General features: G+C 37.4%; 1 protein-coding gene across 2 annotated transcripts in view; it reads left to right on the top strand.

Annotated features, from left to right (window-relative positions):
- The window catches only part of LOC128240368 (titin-like), a 332,344-nt gene that overhangs the window by 227,448 nt on the left and 81,410 nt on the right, over nucleotides 1–23,486 (top strand). For both annotated transcript variants that reach the window (XM_052956995.1, XM_052956996.1), the window contains 39 exons: nucleotides 296–1,213; nucleotides 1,542–1,835; nucleotides 2,136–2,444; nucleotides 2,732–3,037; nucleotides 3,422–3,727; nucleotides 3,985–4,290; nucleotides 4,553–4,858; nucleotides 5,159–5,464; nucleotides 5,724–6,029; nucleotides 6,245–6,850; nucleotides 7,040–7,345; nucleotides 7,616–7,921; nucleotides 8,043–8,339; nucleotides 9,217–9,354; nucleotides 9,670–9,837; nucleotides 10,144–10,428; nucleotides 10,681–10,971; nucleotides 11,280–11,496; nucleotides 11,806–11,912; nucleotides 12,270–12,561; nucleotides 12,838–12,979; nucleotides 13,263–13,462; nucleotides 13,991–14,143; nucleotides 14,636–14,681; nucleotides 16,352–16,426; nucleotides 16,848–16,950; nucleotides 17,244–17,361; nucleotides 17,569–17,796; nucleotides 18,189–18,307; nucleotides 18,754–18,957; nucleotides 19,180–19,306; nucleotides 19,496–19,668; nucleotides 19,938–20,191; nucleotides 20,609–20,732; nucleotides 21,021–21,168; nucleotides 21,291–21,466; nucleotides 21,721–21,924; nucleotides 22,311–22,512; nucleotides 22,888–22,922. In XM_052956995.1, coding sequence (XP_052812955.1) covers nucleotides 296–1,213; nucleotides 1,542–1,835; nucleotides 2,136–2,444; nucleotides 2,732–3,037; nucleotides 3,422–3,727; nucleotides 3,985–4,290; nucleotides 4,553–4,858; nucleotides 5,159–5,464; nucleotides 5,724–6,029; nucleotides 6,245–6,850; nucleotides 7,040–7,345; nucleotides 7,616–7,921; nucleotides 8,043–8,339; nucleotides 9,217–9,354; nucleotides 9,670–9,837; nucleotides 10,144–10,428; nucleotides 10,681–10,971; nucleotides 11,280–11,496; nucleotides 11,806–11,912; nucleotides 12,270–12,561; nucleotides 12,838–12,979; nucleotides 13,263–13,462; nucleotides 13,991–14,143; nucleotides 14,636–14,681; nucleotides 16,352–16,426; nucleotides 16,848–16,950; nucleotides 17,244–17,361; nucleotides 17,569–17,796; nucleotides 18,189–18,307; nucleotides 18,754–18,957; nucleotides 19,180–19,306; nucleotides 19,496–19,668; nucleotides 19,938–20,191; nucleotides 20,609–20,732; nucleotides 21,021–21,168; nucleotides 21,291–21,466; nucleotides 21,721–21,924; nucleotides 22,311–22,512; nucleotides 22,888–22,922 — 9,201 coding nt within the window. The remainder of the gene's footprint in view (nucleotides 1–295; nucleotides 1,214–1,541; nucleotides 1,836–2,135; nucleotides 2,445–2,731; nucleotides 3,038–3,421; nucleotides 3,728–3,984; nucleotides 4,291–4,552; nucleotides 4,859–5,158; nucleotides 5,465–5,723; nucleotides 6,030–6,244; nucleotides 6,851–7,039; nucleotides 7,346–7,615; nucleotides 7,922–8,042; nucleotides 8,340–9,216; nucleotides 9,355–9,669; nucleotides 9,838–10,143; nucleotides 10,429–10,680; nucleotides 10,972–11,279; nucleotides 11,497–11,805; nucleotides 11,913–12,269; nucleotides 12,562–12,837; nucleotides 12,980–13,262; nucleotides 13,463–13,990; nucleotides 14,144–14,635; nucleotides 14,682–16,351; nucleotides 16,427–16,847; nucleotides 16,951–17,243; nucleotides 17,362–17,568; nucleotides 17,797–18,188; nucleotides 18,308–18,753; nucleotides 18,958–19,179; nucleotides 19,307–19,495; nucleotides 19,669–19,937; nucleotides 20,192–20,608; nucleotides 20,733–21,020; nucleotides 21,169–21,290; nucleotides 21,467–21,720; nucleotides 21,925–22,310; nucleotides 22,513–22,887; nucleotides 22,923–23,486) is intronic.

The following is a 23,486-nucleotide window of genomic DNA, read 5'->3' as shown; positions in this document are numbered from 1 at the left end:
GATAAAGTCACGTTTCTTATAAATTCCATGTAATTCCCTGTCAATTATTGAATCAATTTATATTATATTTGATAATTCTATAACTGTCAAATTAAGTATGAAAATAATATATAATTAAATTATCAGTTATTGAATTAAGACTGATTTTAGAGCACAGCACCCCAAATTAATTATAGAATGAATAATGATTTCAGAAAATGACATTTACCATTTAGGGTTAGCCATTAATTTTTCCAAGAGCTTCTGTACACTTAATAAGTGGTCAAATAGGAATGAACATTTACCACTATTTCAGCTGCGCCAAGTCCCCCAGAGGACATCAAGGTCACTGACATCGGCAAATCTAACGCCATCCTGGAGTGGAAACCCCCGAAGGACGATGGAGGATCCAAAATCCGCACCTACCATGTGTACATCAGTCACGAGGGCAAAGAGGACTGGAAGGAGATTGATACTACCAACGCCTTCAAGCTCACTGCAGAGGCCAAGAACCTGAAATGGGAGAAAGACTACCTATTGGCTGTTACAGCTGAGAACGATATTGATGAGAGTGAGATGGCCATTATTCCTCAAGTGATCAAGATCAACAAGCCCCAGGATTACCCGTCTGCTCCTGTTGGACCAATCAAATTCACCAATGTTAACAAGACATCAGCCACTGCCAATTGGCAGAAGAGCAAGAGTACTGGGGGTTCACCCATCACTCACTATATGGTTGATATGAGGGAGAAATCCGTACGCACTTGGAGCCATGTGACTGAAGTACGCTCCGATGTTGAATCACTGTCATGTGAACTTACAGACTTGGTAGAAGGTCAAGAATATTACGTTCAGGTTAAGGCCGTCAACTCTGTTGGTGCGTCCAAACCACTCGAATCTGCCACGACTGTAAAACCCAAAAGCCCATTCAGTCCCCCTTCTGTTCCCAGAGATCTGGCTGCAGCAGAGGTAACTCACAAATCAGCTGTGCTTGATTGGAAGCCACCAGCCAAGGATGGTGGTGCGCCAGTTTTGTACTACTACCTGGAAAAGCGTGAAAAGACTTACGGATCGTGGAAGCCTGAGGCAAAGGTCAAGGTCCCAGAGACGACATACGAGGTGGAGGGATTGAAGGAAGGGGTGGAGTATTACTTTAAGGTCTGCGCTGAGAACGAGGCAGGCAAGGGACCCCTCACAGACATGATCGGACCTGTCAAACCCACCAAGAAAAAGTGTAAGCCATTGTGTCATGTTGTTAATGTTGCAAATAAAAAAATAAAACTGATTTTAACATTGCTTACATTTAAATAAATGAACTTTAAAAACAACTAGAATTCTGATAATCTTATGGCCTATTTTGTTGAATTTATTACTTTTTTTTTCAATCAAAATATGAAAACTTTTGTGCAGTAGGGTACCCATTCTGATGTTTTTGTTATGAAAGTCTAAAATAAGTTTTGCTGAAGTTAAATAAGGTCTTGATCATAATTAAACATTTTTACAACATTAACTGTCAATTTCATTTTCATAATTATTTGAAAAATAACAATATTTTCCTGCAGCTGTTCCAGACAAACCAGTCGGTCCCATCAAGGTAAAGGAGGTGGACGCCACGAGTGTGAGCTTGGAGTGGCAGCCTCCCAAGGACGATGGGGGCTCCAAGATCCAGGGATACAAGGTTTCCATGACGACCGACCAGAACATCTGGACGAACATTACCATCGCCCAGAAGCCAGCCCATACTGTTAAACAACTGACCACGGATCAGAGCTACTACTTCAGGATTATTGCCTTTAATGATGTCGGAGAGAGTAAACCACTTGACTCTGAACAAGTCATCTGCCAAGCACCGAAATGTAAGTTACTTTTAATCGCATGATTGTGCATCTTTTTAGTTAAAAATTGTTATGCAAAGGGTTGTAATTCCTCTTGCATATTTAAGTGTATCATTAGTCATTAATTAACTTGACACCGTGTGTACTCTTATTTAACATTGTACTCAAGCCTTATATTTTTATCTTAAAGCTGGTGCTGATTTTTTTTTATGTCTTGAGGTAACACTTAATATTGTCGGAAAATGTTTTAATTGGCCTTGAAATGATTGACTTTTTTTCTGGTTTTCAAATGATTTTATAACTTTTTACTTACGTTTAAAGCCAAGCCGGATGTGCCATGTGAGCCTTTCACTAGCAAGCCCGTAACCAAGGACTCTGTGGAGTTGTCATGGCAAGTACCAGAATCTGACGGAGGCTCACCAATCACTGGCTATGTGATCGAGAAGCGGGACAAGTCCTACACATCTCGCTGGGTGCGTGTCGAACAGACAACAGGTTCTGACACAACGGCCATCTTGAAAAAGCTGGTTCCAGACTCAGAGGTTGTGTTCAGAGTGGCAGCTGTCAACAAGCTGGGTACCAGTGACTTCCTCGAGATGAAGAAACCAATCACAGTCAAGAGTCCATATGGTCAGTTCAAATGGGTGTTTAAATGGTTCAATATTTTTTCAATAAAAACAGAAATATTATGTGTTTGGCTGTGTTTGAATTCTATTGTTAAAGCAATTAACACATGTTTTACTATAAAGAAAATAAGTTACTTTAAAACCCCTTGTCAATTTTTAAGATGTGATTTATTTCGAGTCTGCAATAAATCGACTAAACAACTTAAATGCTCATTTGAGGTTTTGAACTGTGATTTAAAATCATTAAGATTTAGAGACCACATATATCATATAATAACAATATTTTTGCAGACGTACCTTCAGCCCCAGTAGGCCCACTTCTGATCACCGACATCACTGAGACCAGCTGCCAGCTAAAATGGAAACCATCAGAGAAAGATGGAGGCCAGCCGATCACAAAATACATAATAGAGTCGCGTGAGGCCCGCCGTAGCATGTGGAGCCAGTCTGGTGCCGTTGAACCCGATGTGACTAAGTTTATGCCCAAGAATCTGACTGTGGGAAATGAGTACTACTTTAGAGTGAAGGCGGTAAACGTTGAGGGAGAGAGTGCCCCACTGGAAGCCTCTGAAACCGTGCTGCCAAAACAGAAGATTGGTAAGGATACTTTGTTATGTGTTTTACTTTGATAGTGGTGTTTAAATGGCTATGGGAATTTTTTATTTTTTTACAAGTGTCTTTATTTTTTTCTACACATACAACTACCTGATACATTTTTACAAATATTTTCATCTCAATATTATTGTTGTTATTCAATTTGTCTTAATGATTCTTGTTAAAGGACAACAACTTTTTAAGCCAGTGCTAAGGATGTTGGCATTGTTGCAATTATAAACTAAACTGAGAGTTTTCTTACTATGGATGTTTTTTTTGTTATCCTGAGCAATCCCTCATCAAAACTTTATATTCTATACAAGTTAATTTTAAATATCTTAGCCACAGATGGTACTAAGCCTGTCATTTTGTCATTATTATCACCAGAACCACCAAGCGAGCCACAGAAACTCAACATTGACAAAATCACAGACAAAGACGTCAACTTGACCTGGAAAGCCCCGAAATCTGACGGTGGTTCCCGGATCAAGCAATACAAGGTCTACAAGAAATCAGAAAAGCCAGGATCAACATGGGTTGAGGCAGATAAGGTTGACTCATACAGGACAAATGCCACAGTATCTGGTCTCTCTCTGGACGAGAAATACACATTTGCTGTAATGGCGGAGAATGAGATGGGTCTCGGAGAAATGGCGGAGACAGACATGCCCATTGCCTTGCAGAAACCCATTTGTATGTTGACAGAGAATTTGTTTGTACCGATTTTATATTGCTTTGAAATACGGCATTTGTATACATTTTAACATCATTTATATGTTTATATTCCGTCTTTTGAAAATAAAGTAGAGCTTGATCATATTTAATTACCTCATCATTAGCTAACTGTGATGTCAACAGGAACAGTCTGACCTTGACCTTTAGTTGAGTATTGCTATTCTCACAGCTTTATCTGTTACCTGACAATGAGATATTGACTTATTCGTTTACAGCACCACCAGCTGCACCAGAAGGCCCACTAGAGGTGAAGGACATTACTAAAAACAGTGTGACCTTGACCTGGAAAGAAAGCCCTGAAGATGGTGGATCCCCGGTTACAAACTACCTTCTGGAGATGAAGGAGGCCTGGAAATCTACATGGACATACGTTGAGAAGAAACGTGCTGGCGAGCCACTGAAGCATAAACTCGGGAGACTGACAGAGGGGTCTGAGTACTTTGTGAGGGTCACAGCTGAAAACAAGGTCGGCCAGAGTGAGCCGCTGGAGAGCGAGAAATTCACTCCAAGAAACCTCTATGGTGAGAATATTGTATATTTAAATGTCATGATATTCTATTTTAACGTTGCTGTGTTTTGTTTAATGGAAATTTGAAAGATAAATGTATTCATGAACTATTCAAGATGTTTGCATGATTTGTTGGTATGCAAGCTTATTTATATAAAAAATGAAAAGGACTATCATTATATCAATAATACATGAAGTAATAAATAACTGCAGGAACATGATTATTTATTGAATATTTATTTTAATATACAACAAAATACATTAACCCATTGCAGGTCCACCCTCTGCCCCGAAGGCCCCCCTGACTGTGTCCAACATTACGGCCACTTCCTGTACCCTCACCTGGCAGGCTCCAGAAAGCGATGGAGGTAAACCAGTCAAGCAATACATCGTGGAGCGACGTGATGCCAAGCGACACACCTGGTCGCCCGTGGAAACCGTCCGAGGAAAATCACTCACCTGTGACGCCACACGACTTCTTGAGGGTGTGGAATATGATTTCCGCGTGTTTGCAGAGAATGAGGAAGGCCGAAGTCCTGCTCTGGAGACAACACAAAAGACAGTGTGCAGAAAGGCTGCAGGTTAGTGTGATTCTTCCCTTCATGTTATTTATTTCAAGTCAGTATATGTAAAACATTATCTACAGGAAACATGTTAGGGTTATTGATCAATTTATCATTTCATCATTTAAAATAATGTTTTTAGAATTTTCAGAGGCAAATGTATTTGAATTTAAACAAGTTTTCTTTTTACAAAATGATAAGTAATTGATTATTTTTATGATCTTGCTGCACATTTGATACTGTTTATTCTGTATGTTTTCAGGATTTTAAGCATTTTAAAATAAACAATCAGTTTCAATGTTTATTTAACTTTTCCAGTCAAACCAGAACCAGTCAGTGGCAAACTGCGCACCAGCGACCTTGACCTTGATTCTGTGACCTTGTCATGGCAACCACCACTTAACGACGGAGGTTCCCCTATCACCAAGTACATTATTGAGGGACGTGACTCAACATCAGGAACATGGAAACCAGTTGCTGAGGTTCCCAAGAACAGTGACTCTTATCGTGTTAAGGATCTTGTGGAGGGAACAGAATATGACTTCAGAATAATGGCGGAGAATGCGGTTGGTCGCAGCAAACCAGTGGAGACTGAAAAGTCTGTTAAACCTATGAGGGAACTTGGTAAGCTATTGTTTGTATGCCTGGAACCTCCTTATTGCGCAGCTTAATTTGAGATAAGTTTTTATTTGGAAAAGAAACATGGTTGTAGTTTTATCAACACAAAGCATTATACATGCAGTTAAGGTTATTAATTTTTGTTTTCAGTTAAAAATCTGCAATTCGGTTAGTAATCATTACTTTAATTTTGGAAAGATATTTATCAACTTGTCAGATATTATGTTATATAACTTGTCCTTCATTGATGTTTTTCCTTCCCCAGATGTGCCCAGCTCCCCAACTGGACCTCTCGTGTCCAGCGACCTCACCAAGGATTCTGTGTCATTGTCATGGCAACCACCTAAGGACGATGGAGGCTCCCCAGTAACCGGCTACATTATTGACAAAATTGACCTTGATCAGGGTGGCTGGGTTAGAGCTGCCCGTATTCCCGCAAATGTTACATCACATACACAACAAAACCTGACTAAAGATCACAGATACAATTTCCGTGTGTACGCGGAGAACAAGATCGGAACTAGTGAGCCGATTGAACTGCTTGTGCCTGTGAAACCAACCAGTGGAATTTGTAAGTGTTATTGTCTTACTAAGATGCAAAAATACTGCATATTTTTTTTAATGAAAAAGCTCTGCTCATATCATTATTATGTACCATTTTGTGGAATAAATATGACAATTTGTTAAAACTAGTTTTTAAGAGCTTTACTATTAAATTGATGTTAAGAGATATAGCCTTTGTTCATTAAAGAAAAGTAAGAAATAAAATAACAAATCTCATTCCAGCCACCCCATCAGCCCCACAGAACTTCAAGGCCACCGAGGTCACATCTGACTCTGTGTCACTGAAATGGTCTCCTCCTGAGACTACAGGTGGTGCCCCCATTGTAGGGTACACCGTGGAGCGACGTGACATGAGTCGTCCACAGTGGACCAGAGTCACCAGGGTGAAACCTACTGACACCGAGTTCACTGTTCCGAAACTCCTGGAAGGGAAGTCATACAATTTCCGTGTCACTGCTGAAAACTCTGAAGGTCTTGGTGAAGCAGCCATGTTGGACCAACCTGTTGTTCCTGAACAGGATGTGAGTGTACCAGGTGCCCCGGAGTTGCTCGAGTTAACAAGTCTTGAGAAGGACTCTGTAACTCTTCGATGGAAGAAACCTCGCTCTGATGGCGGTGCCCCAATAACCAATTACATTCTCCAGAAAAGAGAGGAATTCAAAGACGATTGGTCCAAGGTCAAACAGACAGATAACTTTGTCTTCACTCACCAAGTAACGGACCTTCTCCCAGACAAGAAGTACTACTTCCAGGTCAGCGCTAAAAATAGCGTTGGAGTTGGTGAACCAGTCGAGCTTGCAGAACCAGTCATCCCAAGCAGACCAGCAGGTGGGTGGGGTAGATATAGTAGAAAACTTACTGCACAAATGTACAAAAAATTTGTTATTATATATTTTACTTTATAGAAAAAGTTGTTGTTTTTCCAAGATGTTCAATCCAATATAACTCTATGCAGTATAATTGTAATGTCATTAATTTTGTTACAAAAACACAATATGTTCATATTTCACTCTATAGACAAGCCAAGCAAACCAGTCGGTCCCCTGGAGGTATCTGACATCACAGAGGACCGTGTAAGGTTGTCATGGCAACCACCAGAGAGCGACGGTGGTTCCCGGCTCACAAGCTACCTGATAGAGAAAAGCGAAGCCCGCAGACCTCGATGGCTCCGAGTCGCACGAGTTGGATCAGAAGAATTGACAGCAGAAATTGACAATCTTGTTGAGAATACTGATTATTACTTCCGAGTGATAGCTGAAAACAAGATGGGCCTCAGCTCCCCATTGGAGACACAGAAACCTGTTAAACCAGTCAGCCCATACAGTGAGTGTTCAATGAGCTTTCAATTTGTGGAACATTTTCTTTGATACCTAACATGTTTAAACAAATCAAAAAAAGACCCTCCTCTTTTATGTTTAATGCATTAAGAATATTACAAAAGTTTATTAAAGTAGCTATTTCTTCGAAATGGAATTATCTAAAACATAGTATATATGACACTATAGTTAACATGATTATTGTTCTCTATACTTAGAATTATTATTATTCTTTGATAACTGTCATGAAAACTCATGTTATGAACAATTGTAACAGGTGTCCCAAGTGCCCCTGTTGGACCAATCAAGATCAGCAATGTGACCCGAGACTCTGCCTCCCTGCAATGGGAACCGCCTACCTCAGATGGAGGCTCACCAATCACAGGCTACCTTGTGGAGAAGAGGGAGGGGACTCGCAGAATGTACACCCATGTCGGCAAGACTGACGGGGAACGAACCAGGATCACGGTTTCCGGTCTCCGAGAGGATACAGAGTACCATTTCAAGGTGTTTGCTGAGAACAAAATAGGAACCAGTCCTGGACTTGAAACTACAGAGGCTGTGATTCCTAAGAGGAAATATGGTAATTTGTTTTGCTATGTTTAACTGTGAGAAAAACAAGTGATTCCTGAACAAATAAGATGTGACAAATTTTATTCATTCATTTCCAAGATTTAAAATATTTCATCTATTTCATTTTACAGAGGTACCCCAGCCACCAGAGGCATTGAGATCCTCTGATGTAACCAAGAACTCTCTGCAGTTGTCATGGGAACCACCATTCGGTGACAACACTATTACCAACTATATCATAGAGAAAAAGAAAGAACATAGCGACGAGTGGACCCGTGTATCCAAGGTACCGGGCAAGACAAGGAGTTACAACATCACTGGCTTACCTGTGGGTGGATCATTCAATTTCAGAATTTCCGCAGAAAATCCTGCAGGAGTTAGCTCCCCTGCTGAACTTCCGGTTGTTGTTGAGCTGAAGGGCAGTAAAGGTACGCACAGTTCATAGCCACGGGTGTTTGCTTGGTGCTTGATGATATCGTTGGTTTGTTATATCTCTTGCATGAGTAGATAATGTAATATATTCTTCCTCGTTTTGCTTGAGTTAAAAAATATTGCATTCATAAATCGATTCAATTTCATGTCCGAAAATTCTTTGCATAACTAAATTTATATATATCTGTTGAATGAGCTTTTCTTTTATATCTACTGTGTATACATTGAAATTGGTACTATAATGTCACCATATTCCATAACTTCTGCATAGTTAGACAAAAACTCAAAATTAGACTTTTTCTATTAATATTTAATTATATATCATTTATGCATGTCTAACAGTATTGTTGCTTATCCTTACAGGCCATTTTATCTGTTTTGCTTCTGTCTTTGTAAACTTTATTCAGCATGTAAAATTGTCATGGAATAAATTTATGCCAATTACTGATTGTTTTTTCTTTATATTATTAAAATTGTTTTTTTGCTAATACATGTGTATAATGACTTTGTTTCCTTACTAAAAGTGTGTTTATATCTGAGTGAGTTTGTTTCAGCACAATGCTAGTGATTGACATTATTTTACATATTCCAGCATCTATAAAGATTTTAAAAAAATAATCTGCCATCATCTATGAACATTATAATTCTTAAATGTAATATTTTACAAGCTTAAACAATTTTTAATATTGGAAAACTCAGACATTTCCTTATTTTGAATAACCACTTTGTTCACAGTTAGATAATGCTTTTCATTTAAGCATTCAGAATTATAAGCATGAAAGAAAATATGGTGCACGCTTTTTTAAAAATCATAATCAAAAACATTCCAAATTGCCTCCCTTTAATTGAAAACTTTATTCTCTCCCCTATCAGACAAGCCTGGTGCCCCGCTGAAGGCACCTGAAGTGCTGGAAGTGGGCCCACGGTTCTGTGAGCTCACATGGGAACCCCCCGCTACTGATGGCGGATCTCCTATCACAGGCTACCACCTGGAGCGCCCTGACCTCTCGGGTAATTTTATTTGATGATTCTCCTTTACAATTATACAAAATTTTAGATGAAGTTTTAGGCTTTTATTGTTCAAAGGAAGGAACAGTGATTTAAAAATAGTTGTGATAACATTTCAGCATTGCTAATAAATTATATTTCCATCATTGTTTGGTACTTGTTTTGAGAGATTTACAAAGATTCACAAGTTAACCTGAAATTGTTTGATTTTTTCAGTCAATTGTTGTTAAAGATGTTATTAGTTATTGATTAAAAAAAACTCGCATTATCAACCAATGAAATAAAAGCCTAAAATTCATTTTAAATCAAACTGTCCAGGAACACGCTGGATGCCAGTCACAAAGAAGCCAGTCAAGGATACAAAAATGAAGCTGACGGACCTACTTGAGGACATTCCGTACAGTTTCCGCGTACGTGCAGAAAACAAGGAAGGGGTCGGTGAACCCTCGCCCGCCTCTGAACAGGTCTTCTGCAGCTCTCGCATAGGTAAGATGGGATTGCCTACTTACTTCTTTTGGTTTCCAGTTTATTGGATTTCTTGGTTAACTACGTCTTATTGAAATAGCCTAATATAAAGCTGTGCAAGTTATTGTAGGTAAATATGTTGTACAGGTATCATACCTGCCATCTAAAAACAAAAAATTGACCAGAATATCTTTGTTTATATTTTGATAAAGATTTTTAAGCCAGAAAGTTATTTTATTTTATATCATTAAAGAGTAAAACTGAAAGTTTTCTACTCTTAAGTTGTTGCAAACACAATTATAAATGTTTCTTTCTTGTCAATTTCAGCCACTGCACCTCCTAAGTTTGTTAAAGAACTTACTGACCTGACAGTCCGTGAAGGCACTGAGACAAAGTTCACATGCGAAATCACTGGCATGCCCCGCCCTGAGGTCACATGGTACAAAAATTACCGTGAGATCTTCACTGGTCGAAGGTATGAGGTGAGGTCAGAGGGCACCGTGCACACACTGGTCATCAAGACAACCGAAGAGGCTGACATGGGAGGTATTGAGTGCTCTGCCAGGAACAAGTTCGGCAGCGCGTCATCTAGAGCTCAACTCGATGTGGAATGTAAGTCCTAGCAAGAGACCCAAGTTGTTTTCTTTAATTTGTCTTTTACAGCGATTTTGTATAAATAATTGTTTGTCTTTTCTTTAACTGCTTTATGATAGGATTTGGATGTCATGCAGATTTCAGCAACAAGATGTAAAGCATTTGGTATGTGTTGTATTCAACCTTTTTCTGGATGGGCATTACATTACCGCCATTATTCTATTACCAAGAACTGATGTGTTATACATATGATCTTAAAATTCTTTTCAGCTCCACCCAAGATCCATGATGTCCCAGACCGGTATATGGAAGGCCTCAAGTTCTGCCGCGGAGACACGATCCACGCTCGTATCATGTTTACGGGCCGACCTACTCCCACACCAACCTGGACAAGAGACAACAAAACAATCAAAGCGTCCAAACGCCTTGAAATAAAGACAACAACACGCCACAGTATCATCACAATCACGGATGCAGACAGAAGTGATAGTGGAATGTACAAACTGACCGTGGAGAACAAGCTGGGAACCGACACTGTCGAGTTCCAGATTACCATCATTGGTAAGCTTGTGTTTTGATATGCTCATGTAATATTCTTTTAGAAATATTTCAGGAATATAAGCACTGTTTTTCTGTCAGATTATTTTAGGAATTTATTAAGAGTGTCCACAGTTTTTACCTAGTAATTGAAGAAACGTAAAACCTTTATAATTTCTAACATTGATTTATTAATGAACAATGTGTTTTTGACACTGAGTAAAACAGTCAAGATCTTAACCATTTGATATTCATAAACTCCCTTTTAGCCTGAAATGTATCCGTTATATTGTATTGAACTATTGAGTAATATTGAATATTTCCTCTTTAAGACCGGCCATCTGCACCACAAGGCCCCACCAGAATCGAAAACACAACCAAGCACTCCGTTGACCTCACTTGGCGTGAGCCGGAGGATAATGGTGGTTCTGATGTGACGGGTTACATCGTGGAGAAGATGGACTTGACCACCAATGTGTGGAGACGAGCTGTAACCTCCACCACGACCTCCACGACAGTCTCATGCCTCGAGGAGTTTAAGGAATACAGGTTTGTTATAAGATAACCATTGTAAACATTTTATATAGCACAAGAAGGGCATAACTTCTTCTACTTTTATATTGAATTACATCCTTTTTCAACCTTTTTAACTTATGAAAAGAATTATGAGCACTCTTTTAACCAGTTCTTGAACATGCTGAGTTTAATAAAATCTGACATCCAATTTAACTATTTGTATTGTGCAGAGACTTGCTTGCTGATTGTTAAAAAAATACCATTTTCTTATCATGTGTTAAACTTCCAAACACTATTAGGTATTGTTATAGACAAGAACAATCAGTGTAATGTAACCCACAGGTTCCGAGTGCTTGCTGAGAACATCGTTGGTATCAGTGAGGCCGGACCAGAGAGTGAGACGACTATCACCCGTGAACAGATGCCCAACATTGACTATGATGACCTATGTGAGTACAGGGAGACCTTCTATATCCCAGCCCGGGTGTTTTATGTAATGAAGTGTTTTTTTACAGTTGCATTTGTTTCAAGGTTCTTGATATATATATATATATATTAGCCATAACAAGAAGAAATTACTCGTATAGTAAACTGTTTAAATTGTCAGTTTTGGGCATTGTTTCATAAATGTTCGACCTAACCTTGAAAGTATATTTGACCTTCAAAACATGTCAACTTTGACATCATAAATGCTGCTTACAATATATTCATTATAAGACCCTATCACTACTTTCTCATACTGTATGCCTCATTTGTAGGAGGAATATGCAAATAGCTGAGATTTTAAACTTATATTACAACTTCAGTTGACAGCGGTTTCCGTGGAGACCAAGTTGATATCGGCAAGATGCGTGGAGACGTGCTCGGCAAATATATTATTTGTGAGGAACTAGGTCGCGGAGCATTTGGCGTGGTCCACCGAGCAATTGAGCGTGCCACAAACAAGAACTGGGCCGCCAAATTTATCCACTGCAAGCCCACCCAGAAAGAACATGTGCGGCACGAGATCGACATCATGAACAACCTACATCACCCGAGACTTATGCAACTGCACGAGGCATTCGACCAGGCAGGAGAAATGGTCATGATCCTGGAACTGTGAGTATATACTGTGCATCACTACACCCTTTAAAACAGTGAGATATTGTCCAGAATGATTGTTAATGGCATAAGTTTTAATTGAAATGTATCAATATCATTCTACACCCCCAAAGAATTCCTGCATTTGATCTGTAACTCATTCTTACTGTTAATTATTTAAGGGCCTACCCAAATATTGAATTAATTAAATGTGATTTTACTTATTTATATAAGCTTATAGCTTTCTTCGCAATTGAGAAAAACAGAACAAAATAATGCTTTCTTCTCACGCAGATTGAGCGGTGGCGAGTTGTTTGACAGACTGGTTCAGCAGGAGTACGACTTCACCGAGCAGGATTGTATCTCGTACATGAGACAGATATGCCAGGGAGTCAGACACATGCACCAACAGGATATTGTTCACCTGGACCTCAAGGTAGGAAAAACGGAATTGAATAGCATGAAAAAGCAAAAAGAAATGGAACTCAGAAAGCATAACTTACTATCGTAGCTACTTAAAAACTCACTTTGGTAACATTTACATGTATTCCATTCTGGCATGAAAAAATTTATTCATCTTAAATCCACCCAAAATAATGTGCGTCACAAAGGAAGTCACAGTTGTGAAGATCATAAAACCTCAACCTTGCAAAGCATCTCCAGGAAAATCAGGGTGAAAACAATGGACATTAGTCCTTATCTAATGTTATCTCTTTCAGCCCGAGAATGTAATGTGTGTCACAAAGGACAGCACGGACGTGAAGATCATCGACTTTGGTCTTGCTCAGCACCTGCAGGAGGGGAAACAAGTCAAGGTTCTCTTCGGTACAGCAGAGTTTTGTGCCCCTGAAATCATCAACTACGAGCCAGTCTCCTTCTCTGCGGACATGTGGTCCCTCGGTGTTGTGTCTTACGTGCTGTGAGTATGGGCGGTTTTTACTGAATGGATTTTCGGTACTCAGTTTCTCTTTATTATAATTCAAAGATTAGAAAATATATATTATGGTGAAGATTTTTTATTAAATTGCCCCCTGGATAACTGGTGATAATAAAGATGATACCAGAGGCCATTTTCATATTGCATCTTAAAGAATATTTTCAACTAAGTGAACAAATGTTTTTTCCTATTAAAGTTGAATTTAAAGAAAGCTTGCAATGTGTTAACACTAAAAATATGAACATAAGCAAGAAAAATATCCAAATAAGAAAGGCATAGGAATAAATTTGATAAAAGTAGAGGATATTTAAAATATTCATGGTTCAAAACTTGAAAAAAACATTTCACTCAGAAGCTTTAGACTTTAGAAATTTACATTTTCTGCCCCCCCAAATCTCAATATGTACGGTCATTGTCCACCCTAAAATACTTATTCCTAGTCTTTGAAACTATTGTTATTGAAAACCAGTTATTTCGGTAATAGAAATAATTTTGAATCTCCCCTCGCAGTCTGAGTGGGTACTCCCCATTCGCTGGTGACAACGACCATGAGACTTTCAACTTCATCAACAAGGTTGACTACGACTTCGATGACGAGGTCTGGGAGAACGTCTCACAGGACGCAAAGGACTTCATCAAGAACCTTCTCAATAAAGATAAGAGGTGGGCAAGAATTACAGCAAATCTGTACTAACTCTGTCAGGAGAATAGCTTCCATACTGTACTAACTCTGTCAGGAGAATAGCTTCCATACTGTACTAACTCTGTCAGGAGAATAGCTTCCATACTGTACTAACTCTGTCAGGAGAATAGCTTCCATACTGTACTAACTCTGTCAGGAGAATAGCTTCCATACTGTACTAACTCTTTAAGGAGGTCGATACAATACTGTATTAACTGTATTAGGAGGTTTCATACAATACATTCATGCAATACTGTACTAACTTTTTTTAGGAGGTTTGAAGCAATGCTGTACTAACTCTTTGTTAATCTACATTTAAGTACTGGTGTGTTCTAGAAATTATTTTTCAGTTTTACAGACAGTCTGATTATCAGTTATCTTCATATCAGTAACTTTTTGAACAAATATTCTTGCTCAACAGCTTAAACTCTCCGTGTGAACAATATGTATATTCCATGTTATGTCTTTTACAGCCAAAGGATGACCATTGACCAGGCCCTTGACCATCCATGGTTAAATGTAAGTGTGTGTGAAATATCACAAGACTATTTCATATTTGCAAGCATGTTATTCTTTTGTTTGCATGCATATGCCTGAACTCTCTTTTATAGCTGTCCCGATTTTCGAAGAAATACAGGTGGTGTATTGTGATAGTCTTTGTGTGTTGGCATCTACACATTGTAGTGCAAAAAAAAACCTTGGCCATAACTCAAAAACATTCAAGATATTCAATTGAAACTTGATACACATGTGAAAATACACTTGTGTGAATCATGGCAAGTAACTGTCTTTAATAATTATTGAGTTATGGCCCTTCTTATTAAAAAAACCCAGAGAAGTGATGGTGTTTGCTCTGAAACGCTCTTGTTAATGCATTCTACTGAAATTCCAATGGTTTTCTTTCTATCAGATTTTGCTGTCTAATTTCTTTGGAAGTAAAGCTTACAATAATAAGAAATAATTCTTCAACCTGTAGTCGTGGTGATTTGTTAAATTAAAGAAATTATTTGTTACAGAACTCATTCAGTCTAAGGTGATTTTTGTACACAAATTCCAAAAATTCATTCTTAAACAAAGTAACATTCTACAGTCTGGATTTGAAGACATTTTTTTTCCATACATACAAACATGTGCATGTCAGTTACAGTTTCTGTAGAGCAAGATATTGTTGGTTGGCAAATCATACATGAATGAATATTCACCCATCAGATCATTTCGAGGGCTTAGCACAAGACAGACATAACTCCTTTTAAAAGTAAAAGGTCTTACGCCCGTCTTGTACTTAGCCCTTGTTTACTATTCAAAGAACTATTTATATATATAAACTTCTCATCTTCAGTTTTGAACCCTTCTTTATTATTTTTTCATCAATCTTACTCTATAAATAACTGATTTAGATTCTCTTACTTCCTTTTTCCATTATAACATTTAAATCTATTAACAATTCCTGTTTGACAGATTATGTAGATAACCATACTCTATAGTAACAATATTACAAACTAAACGCTAAATAAATTTAGTATAGTAGCATTGTAAAGAAAGTGTTTCTTTACTTTCTATGGATAAGTTTTTGAGAAATTGACCATCTTAATAATATGAGGAACTAGTATTACCAATTTCAAACATTTTTTGAACTTCAGTTTAAATATATATATTAAAACAAGTAAATTATTGTTGAAATCATCTTTCATATATCATACAGTTGATGCTTACATGTGCAGCTTGTAGCTCTGTTATAATGCCTGTCTGTCTGTTTACCCCACCCACTGTAGCCACGGAGAGAGAAAGATGCAGATAAGAAACCTGAGGTAACGTGTTATACATTATATGATTTGTGTGTTATGTATAATTACATGGGAAATTGTTTGATTTGATGTAATGTTGCAAATTCATGTAAAGCTAAAAAAACTAGCATAACTTCTACAGAAAACATGCAAGTAAGCTCGTTCAGTACAAATTGCTAATAAAATGCTGGCTATCCTAGTCATAATATTAACACAGTCTATATAGACACTGGTAAGACCATTAATTACAATGTTAATATTTCACTACTGTAGACTTTCATAAACATTAACAGAAAGGTAAAAAGGCATCAGTATAACTGTTTGAAAGAATATAAAAGAACATGGTGCTAATTCTAATATTTTATTTCACTATGATATAATATTTGGTTTCTTGACCGTTTCCAGGGCAGTGCCAGACTGACTGGCCGACCGTTGTCACGACAACACCACAAGGAGTACAGACTCAAACACAGACACAGGGTACATAAATGTTTAAAAACTGTGCTGTAACTGACAACAGTATTAATTTATTAGATGTACTTGTATCTTATATTTGCTCCAATCTATGTGCATTTGATAAAAAAGGCATCTTTTTATACAAATAAAAAAAAATAATACTGAAAAACCATCATGTATTACCAACTTTTTGTTGCTGACAGGCCAGTCCATATAATGGCATAATTCCTTATGGACTTTTTTAGCTGGTCTGTTGATGTCATCAATGGCGTACAAAACCTTCAAATCTTGGCTATGATTATAAAAATATGATCATTAATTAAAGCTTGTTACACATGTTGCCATTGAAAATATGTATATGTACAGCAAGGCACATAAAACAAAAGAATGGTTTTGTTTGATCCCTGGCATCTTGTTCACCTTTATGATGTTTTCAATGTTTTAGGAGGATGACTTTGACATTCTTCCCATTGGTCGCCTGGCCAGGGACAGTGCTATATTCAGAAAAGAGGGTGACGTCGGTATCATCCCTAAAAACATCATCATGGGTATGCACATGTCTTCCATTTTATATGTTTTCAGTCAAGCATGTCTATGTGTCTAAGTGAGCTGCTTAAAGATAAACACTGAAGAGGTCAGATAATATAACAAAGTCTGAAGTGTCATTTTTTTCATTTAGTTTAAAGTAAATTATTTTATAAAAATATTATATTTCTTAAGATAAAAATTGAATTCATTGAAAAGGAAGACATCCTTTTTAATGCATATTTACTTTGACTGGTATCAGGTATAAGCTCACATTATATGATGATCAATGACATCATTAAATTTCTATTTATAGAACTGCCTGACCACGCCCCAGTGTTGGTGGAAGGCCTTGTAGATCTCCATGGATATGAGGGATCCCGCATTGAGATGTCCTGTAAGATCACAGGAAAACCTGAAGCGAACTTTGTCTGGTAAGTGGTAGAGAATTGATTTTCAGCTTCACTTATAAATGGCGTTATATTTAGAAAATGTCCAACAAAATTGTAAAGATTTCATTTGAATAAAGAATCCATAAATGTGCAACCGACTGGGTGTATATAAGTCAATTATAAAATGTCTTTGATTTAAACAACTTTTTTGGTCAAATTATCGTTAATCGATTAAGTATTTTTCTTTAGGACAAAGGATGGAGAAGAACTGAAGGATTCAGCCAAGTACACAATCAAGTACTCCGAGAACATTGCCTCCCTGTTTATCAACGGCCTTGAGCCCGAGGATGCCGGAAGAATCACATGCAAGGCCTCTAATGAGTTTGGTTCTGTAAAGACGAGCGCCAATCTCACGATCGAGGAGATCAGGCATCGCAGAAAACGCCGTGAAGATGAAGAGAAACTCAAGTTCAAGAAGTAAGGCTTCGTTTCTGTCAGAGTTGATGCTTAATGATTAAGACAATAAGGTGTAAGCTGTAGGATTACATAAAATGATCTTTTAATATACAAAAGTAATTGAACCATGAAATGAAATAACATGTATTTGTAATATGTTAAAACTATATATGATCGTGTTAAAAGTTGATTATGAAATTTCACATTGAACTTGTACAATCATGTAGACTTGTTGATACTCCCATAATTCACTTTCCTTTCGCAATTATACATGTTATTTTTAACTTGTACAGAATTCACACACATAGTGGACACATAGTTACCAAACAAATGGAACAAAACAGACATGATTTGTATGGCATTCTTCCTGGGGGGGGTCAATATTATTCTCAATACTGAATGTTTTCTTTTAGACCAACGAAGCATGACTACGATCTTGGAATGGAGGACCACAACATCCCTCCCCGCTTCCTGTTAACGCTGGTCGACCAGTCGAGAAAGATCGGAGAATCACTTGAGCTCAGTGTTACAGGTGAGTCTTGGACAAAATTTGATAATAGAAAAATACAAATTAAATGTTATGTTAAACAGAGAGACTAACATTTTATATTAAATTGTGGGCATGTCAACGGTTGGAAACTCACTTGAACTAAGCTTCACTGGTAAAGCTAGTGTTAAGGCACATTAATAAAGCTTTTTCATTATTAGTCTATAAAAAAATATGAGAAGTCATGGATAGAACTAATCAGGGTTTCAAATTAGATGGAATCTGCGAGAAATGCTCTATCATTGCCAATAAATCATTTTGGTCTCCTTATAATATAATATATAAGTTCTTTTATATTTCCAATATTTTATCAGATTCATTCAAATTATCCTTTTGGAGGTATTGCTTAAATTGATAGTACATATATCAAGCTTAGTTAAGCAATGTTAGTGTTTGTGATAATAAGCATTAATTCTTCTTTCCCTCTGCAGTAACATGTAGACCAGAGCCTGACGTGACCTGGTTCTGTAATGGGGTCAAGGTCGAGTCCAGTGACAATGTCTCGTTTGAGCACTCAACAGGCGTGTACCGGGTCATCATCAAGAATGTTGAGAAAGAGCACGCTGGTCAGTGGAGATGTGTCGCAAACAACGACTATGGACAGGCCTCTTGCTACTGTGACCTCAAGGTCATAGGTATGTGTGTCAAGGTCACAATGGGTCAAGGTTATTGTTTAAAGTATAAAGTCTTTTCCTTTAAGGTAAAGTTTATTGAGAAATAACCGTTACTGCAGTTGTTTATCCTTGGTCTTATTCTCTAATGGAGCACGCATCTCATCAAGAATGCTAGGATTACATACTGTACATATATAAACATTACACTAAAATACATTCTGACATTTTTAATGATGTTTACAGAGTCTGTTTCTGACAAGTACAAAGCTCCAAAGTTCACACAAAAGTTGGAAGACATCACAGTGTTCGAGGGCACAGAACTGAGACTCGAATGCAAGGTCAAGGCTGAACCCAGGCCAGACATCGAGTGGTGAGTTATAATGTTATTTGTATATGTGTGACATACAGGGTGGGTGGGGAAAGGGGGAATGTTGGTGTCTCTATTTTAATGACCCTTGAAAAAAAATTGAAAAATACAACCTGTTTTTTGTCTATTTAAAGATTACTTATATATTTAATCATAAGTTCATGCTGTATCAGTACATGCTTCTATTTATAGGTACAAGGACAGGAAGTTGATCCAGCCAGGTCGCCACTACTCTGTCTCATACGAAGAGAACCTCTGTATTCTGAGACTCCGCGAGGTGTTTACCAGCGATCAGGGCCACTACATGTGCAAGGCTGAAAACAAGGCTGGCTCTGCCTCCACTGAGGCTAAAGTGAGAGTACAAGGTAAGTTGTTTCTCTTTGTATATGGTGTGCCATTTCAAATAAAATGAATAGTTTCCCTTTGGGTAAGGTTTGTCATTGAAAGTGATTTTGTATTTGACAATTTTATTGAGTCAAAATTCAGTCTTACATTTTGTTGAAGACTCGAAAAAGTTTGACTGTGACAGTAAATTGATACAAACTATTTAAATTAAATGAAATACAATGCCCCCATATAGTACAGATAAATTGAATCAATGTTATTTAATAATTAATAATTTATTCCCCCACAGTCACTCAACCAAAAGAAGAGCCAATCACCCCAGCTACAGCATTGGGACGTGATACGTTCGCCAAACCAACAGGAGAGACACCAGGCCGCAGTTACGAGAAAGCCCCAGACTTCACCGCCAAATTACAGAATCGTTCTGTCATTGAGGGTAACAAGATCCGCCTGATGGGATCTGTGACCGGCGTACCCAACCCACGTGTATCATGGTACAAGGATGGCATTGAGATCATGACAGGAAGCCATTATGTTATCTCTGTGAGTATTCCTTGTAATGGTGGTCTATAAATAAACCTTTTTTTATTGTTTTTTTTTCAATCTTAAATAAGGATTAAGTCCGTAATTGACTATTCAAAACAAAACAAAAATTATGGAAAGGGATTTTTTTCAGTAACTATAAACTGTGTTTCCCAATCTACAACATCATATATGTATATTTATTTTTTTGTGCATTGTATGTACCATGTTAGGTATTGGATGAAACTGTTTAAACTAAAGACAAATAACGATATTATTATTTCTTGTTAATTAAAATATAAGAGGAGTAAACGTATGCTTTGTTGTAAGTTCCTGTTTCCCTTGTGTGTTTTTTCAATAGAACTTGTTTTTATATACAATTATCTAAATGAAGATACAAGGTAGTGAATCCATTATATGTTTGCTGGACGTTTTCAGAACAACCACGGTCTATTGAACCTCGAGGTGTTGTCAGCATCACTGAAGGATGCAGGACGTTACACCGTCAAGGCCTTTAACTCCGTCGGGGAGGCAGAATGTTCCGCTACAGTATCAGTGGAAGGTAGGGGGACAGTATTTCTGAAGAAATTATAAATTTGAATTGTGGTAAAGGAAGCTAAGTAATATTAGAAACTATAATCTTAAGTTTCATATTCAGGACTGTTAGTGCATGTTGTTTTTTTTAATTAAACATTGACTTCCATTACATATTAATGTTGCAGTTAACAACTTAACATTCATAATATTATTTGATCAATGACTTGTATAAACATTCACATCTGTGTGTAATTCGCTGTCTGCCCAAAAAACTAGTCATCATGTGATATTCAAACTTACAAACCTTTCACAGCTTCACGGAAATCCCCATCTCCAAAGCGCCGTGAGATCACGCGACGTCCGATGTTCACATTCATGCCAATGGATCTTACGAAGAAGGAGGGAGAAGACGCCACATTTACATGCAAGATTGATGGCAATCCACAGCCCAACATTAAGTGGTGAGTGCATTGAAGTTATTAGCTCTTATCATTCAGTAAGTGATACAAATTCTGACACTAGTAATTACATGTGCAATATTATAAAAATAGTTCATTATTTTCACAAATTTACATTTCCACAGGCAACGAGACCTTCGTGACATATCTGACGGTAATCGATACAACATCAGCGTAGATTCAGAGGGAAATATAGAACTGACAATCCGTAAGGTGACGTCAGGTGACGAGGGATTGTATTACTGCCTCGCCCAGAGCTCCGCAGGACGTACCAAGTGTTCGGCTTCCCTAAGAGTCATATGTAAGTGATCTCTTTAGTCAGTTTTATTTTTAATATTTGATGATTAAGGACACAATATCACACCAAATGCAAGGAAGGTAGAAATAATTTGAGCCAAAAACTACCTATAATTTATTACCAATACCACAAAAAATGAAAAAAAACATATATTTATAAAGGCCTCTGGCCCATATATACTCATGCATACAAATTAATATAAAGATGGATGACGACAATATTTTGCTTTCAAATCATATATTCCCCATCCTCTGCAGTACGCCAGAAGAGTCCGGCACGTCGTAAGCCATATGAAGATGTATCCGTAGACCGTGCTGGAAGATCATCCCTGGAGACAGCACGTCGGGTGCCAGCAGGCGACCCGCCTAAGTTCAAGATAAAACTGCCCAAGATCGTGGAACTGGAGGAAGGTGACAGGCTTCGCCTTGAAGCCCGCGCTGATGGCAAGCCAGAACCAAATGGTAAAGGGATTTTCACTTATGCTTGGCTGTGTCATTTTCCCAATAACATTCTAAATGCATTCACTGCCCTACCATACATCACTAAGTTTTTTATAAGTTGTTTTCCTTGTTGATATCTGTTCTTTATTGATATTTGTTAATTATGAAAATTAAAAAATCAGGCACCTAAAGTCGATGATCCTGTTGTTTGTTGCCTTAGCATCCATGAAATTTCAGTTTATTAAGACCTTTTGAACTTCCTGTTGAAATTGCTTTTGTAAAATAATATATAATATTCTCCTGTTGTATAATCAAGAGGTATTATAATTTTCCAAGATGATGGCAGAAAAAGTCATGAAAAGTTATTCAGTCATACTTAGACTAACATTACGCATGATATCTTTCAGTGACATGGCACCGTGGAACATTTGACCTGTCACATGACATGAGATTCAGAATCTCAACCTATCAGAGCAAAGATGTCCTGGAGCTCCGTGATACCATGGTCGGAGACTCTGGAGAATACATCGCCCGGGCAACCAACGTTCACGGTGTTGTTGAAACCAAGTGTGTTGTCAAGGTGAAGAGAAGGAGCCCGCGACGAGATGAGTATGCAAACTTTTCTTCATTGTGTTGTTATTTTGTTTTCATGTATAAGTATTGATTTTCGATGAAGAACGAATCGTATAGGTGAAGATCCGGACATGGACTCGTGGAATTATTGACGCTCTGAAAATTAGCGGTTTAATTTTTATGTTATACTTTTTGAAGATAATGATTTTTTTCTGGTAATTATGAATGATAAAATATAAAAATCATATAAAATGTTGTTATGAAATGACAGAAATATTGCAAATGAGTCATATAAATTACAGAAATATTCCAAATGAGTCTTGAAAATGACAGAAATACTCAAAATGAGTCATAAAAATGACAGAAATATTCCCGATGAGTCTTTAGTACAAGTATTTCATGTATTTCCAGTGATGACCTAGCTGCCATGCAGGCTGCAGGAGCTGGTGAGTTGCTTTCTTTACTTTTATGTACATTTTATTTATTCCCTTTCTCTTGTTTTTTAAACATATATCATTGTTACCTCCCTTGTTAACTATGTTATTTCCCTCCCCTACTCATTTTTTTTGGTTTATTATATATAATTTTCTTCCTATTGTAAGCTTTATCTACCCTGCGAATAACTTGTTACAGTATTTTTTACGTATAATTTCCTTTCTTTTTTTTACATTTCCTTACCTTTTCCCATACATCCCAGAGTTTAATGCACAAATTGTACATACACATGACTGTGTACTGTTATGTTTATTGTGAATGTTGCTGTTCTTTGTCAGTGGAGTGACTGTCAGCAGAGAGAATAATTGGTGGTGTTTAAATCAGTTTCCATCAGCCTGTTTAAAGAGACTCACCCACAGATTTTATGTTGGCAACAATATTTAAAACTTCATTCAAAACGAGTAATTTTACTTCCTTTTTATGATTAATCATCAAACACAGCTGGAAAACACTTTTTTTGAATAGAATTTTAAAAATCCAAGCCTAATATCCTTAAATTTTTAATATGCATTACT

The sequence above is a fragment of the Mya arenaria genome, chromosome 7 (genome assembly GCF_026914265.1).
Source record: "Mya arenaria isolate MELC-2E11 chromosome 7, ASM2691426v1".
Classification (NCBI taxonomy): Eukaryota; Metazoa; Mollusca; class Bivalvia; order Myida; family Myidae; genus Mya; species Mya arenaria.
The sequence above is the reverse complement of the archived record's forward strand: the minus strand, read 5'-3'. Positions and strand labels throughout refer to the sequence as shown.